Source organism: Cynoglossus semilaevis, chromosome 14, assembly GCF_000523025.1.
Source record: "Cynoglossus semilaevis isolate Cse_v1.0 chromosome 14, Cse_v1.0, whole genome shotgun sequence".
Taxonomy (NCBI): Eukaryota; Metazoa; Chordata; class Actinopteri; order Pleuronectiformes; family Cynoglossidae; genus Cynoglossus; species Cynoglossus semilaevis.
Genome location: NC_024320.1, coordinates 15,166,493 through 15,169,265, shown reverse-complemented (window position 1 = coordinate 15,169,265; position 2,773 = coordinate 15,166,493). Strand labels below are relative to the sequence as shown.

Sequence of the window (2,773 nt, the reverse complement as noted above, 5' to 3'; positions counted from 1 at the left end):
AGCTTTGGTTGATTTTTCTTTTATGCCCAATATTGTTGTCCAAACAAGAAATCCTGCCATCTAAAGGATTTCTGAGGGTTCTAATCACATGACAGCTATATTTATAATATAATTGTGCTAAAGATTTACCAAAGTGCAAGGTTTAAGGTTGAACTTTAATTATTGAGCATATTTTGTACACAACAAAATGCTGGAGCATGCGCAGACATGCACACACATCACCGGGGCAACAACGATAAGTGACCTTCGTTGAAACCCTCCTAATGTAATGACCTGCAGTTTACACATCCAGTCCACAAACATGTGCAACTGAATTACCATGGAAACATCCAGAGGAAGAATGCTCCACTGTTCTGGCTGTGTTCACAGACTAATAACACTGTGTAAAGCCCCACTTCAAATACTTTAACCATAAAAAAGGAGCAGTGCAAACGCAACAGACATACAGTTTTGGAAATAAATTAACCACTTAGGATTTCACCCTTGAGTAGAAGTGCTGACGTTTAGAGTTTGAATTTGTATGGTTCAAATCTGCACTTTGATTTTGTGAAGTTTGTAAACCAACAACTCTCCTGCAGCATAGTCCATAGACCAGATTTACATAATTAATGTGGACAGGCTTTAATAATGTCAAAGGTCATTTGTGCCATTAAAAAAAATCTCGGATTGCCTCTGTGGACTTTTTGAATTCGCTTTGAAATAGTATCTTAACATTAAAATCACAATGTAATTCAGAAATAAAAAGCACTTGAAGCTGTTACTTCAAATAAAAATGACTTTATGGTCTAAATAATAACAATATAAACACTCTGAACCCTTACTTTAAATGTAATTAAGGTTTGACATCAGAATTTATTTCTTAGTTCTTGCAAACTAATACAACAAATCTAATAAAAATATATTTCTGTATTCATAGATCAGGAAACTATGGAGAAGAATTCGAATTCTTGGCATATAAAATATATTTTTCTAATTATCTACATAGTTGGGGCTGGAAGTGGTTGAAGCGCAATGAAGCACTAAAGAGAGTATCATTGTAGAAAAATAAATTATCATTCTTTATTGTCAAAACAGTCTGGTTTTCTTTTCTTGCCATTATCAAAATGAACTTTATTTGCAAGTTTGTTTACACACATACAGAAACAACGTGTGTCGGTCTCAAAGGGAGTGGGGAGGGGTTAGAAAAGAGGGGTTTTTCATGTGCTGGCACGCGCACACATCGTCAGTTTTTATTAAATGATGAATAAATGAAATGGACGGAGTTAAGGCTGGTGCCCGAGGCAGTGTGCGCACGGCTGTTGCACCGTGGTAACAGTCTAGTTTTACACAGAAGTCAAAGATGAGACGAATGGAAGCAGAAAAGCCCAGGGTGTGATTGGAAGAATGGATGAATATGGGCACAGAACAAAAACTAATACTGACTACAATGTCCTATTCAGACCTATTCAGAAAGCCACAGCATCATGACAGTAAAATGTAAAACCTTCGCCTCAGTTGAAGAGCATTTGTGTTTGTGCAAGCTGTGGACAGAGTTACTGTAAAACATTTTAAAAAGACTATAATTCAAGTCAATGCCTAAATACTAATTTTATCAGCAGGGATGCCGCCCCTTGTCACATTTAAATCATTTAATAAAATACTTTAAATGGTTTTTGAGTCAAAAAGACCCAGCAGGTGATGCCAATGCAAATCAAAGGATAGGTTAGCAGGATTAGCTTAACTTAGCCTTGGAACCTCAGCTTGTAAAACAAATAATTTCTTAATAAAATGAAGTTGGAGTTGTAGCTAAGTAATTCAAAATTATTTGAAGTGGGGCTAAGAGTGGAAAGTTTAAAATCCATGGTTTATAAAAACAATCTGTTGCTCTAAAGGTGCGCTAGAGAACAAAGCTCTGTACTTTGGTGTTTAGCCAGATGGCCTCTTTATTACTATGGCTGACCTTCAGTAACTAAGAGCTTTAAAGTCTCTTATATCGATTGGTTAATTACTAGTAAATTCCTTCAAAGTTAAACATGTACGTTTTGTTGTTTTTTGAGGATTCAGAACTATTTAAAATAATCAAGTTATTCAGGCTGAAATAAGTCAGGGAACAGGTCAACGATAACTACAGCCAGCACTGCCTGCAGGGATGCAGGGAGTTAATGTACATAAGGATGTAGGTGTTGATGATAGGAACCAATGCCTGGTTGGTGATCAGTTCTGGGAGCAGTACTTCCAGAAACACACTGTTAAAGACACAAAAAAGAAGAACTTTGTTAAAAACGTGCAAGTGGCTTTTCTTTGGGGAAAGTGGACACCAAGAAAATTAAAGAATAGCAACAGATGACGTGTCGCCTTTACCTCTTTTGTTTGGCTTTCTGTTCTGCGGTGGGACGGACTTCTTGAAGTTGCGACCAGTCAAACTGGGGCCGATGGCATCTGTGCTAACTCTGGGCTCTGTGCTGTTAGCAACTGCAGGAATTGCAGTGGTTGTTCTGTCCCCTCCATTAGAAGGGGGCACCTTTACCTGTGTCAGAAGCAGAAAAAGAAAACATTACAGCAGTAGAAAAGTTGCTGAAGATAATAATAATAATAATAATGCAATAAAACATTTAAATATTATTGGTGACACAAAATCAATAAAGTTCATATTCAGTTTTGATCACAAAACCTTCAATGGTTGAATTGAGTTAAACTGTGTGAATATGAATAAAGAATGAGTTGAAATGTTTGCTCTAACTACAGGGAAGCCCAACCTCATTCACTGACAGCCAGAAACTTTCTATCTCCAAGT

General features: G+C 36.8%; 1 protein-coding gene across 1 annotated transcript in view; it reads right to left on the bottom strand.

The window, feature by feature from the left end:
• Positions 1–1,045: 1,045 nt before the first annotated feature.
• The window catches only part of urp2 (urotensin II-related peptide), a 3,392-nt gene continuing 1,664 nt past the window's right edge, over positions 1,046–2,773 (bottom strand). Inside the window, exon 4 of the mRNA XM_025062041.1 lies at positions 1,046–2,506. Coding sequence (XP_024917809.1) covers positions 2,306–2,506 — 201 coding nt within the window. The 3' untranslated portion in view covers positions 1,046–2,305. The remainder of the gene's footprint in view (positions 2,507–2,773) is intronic.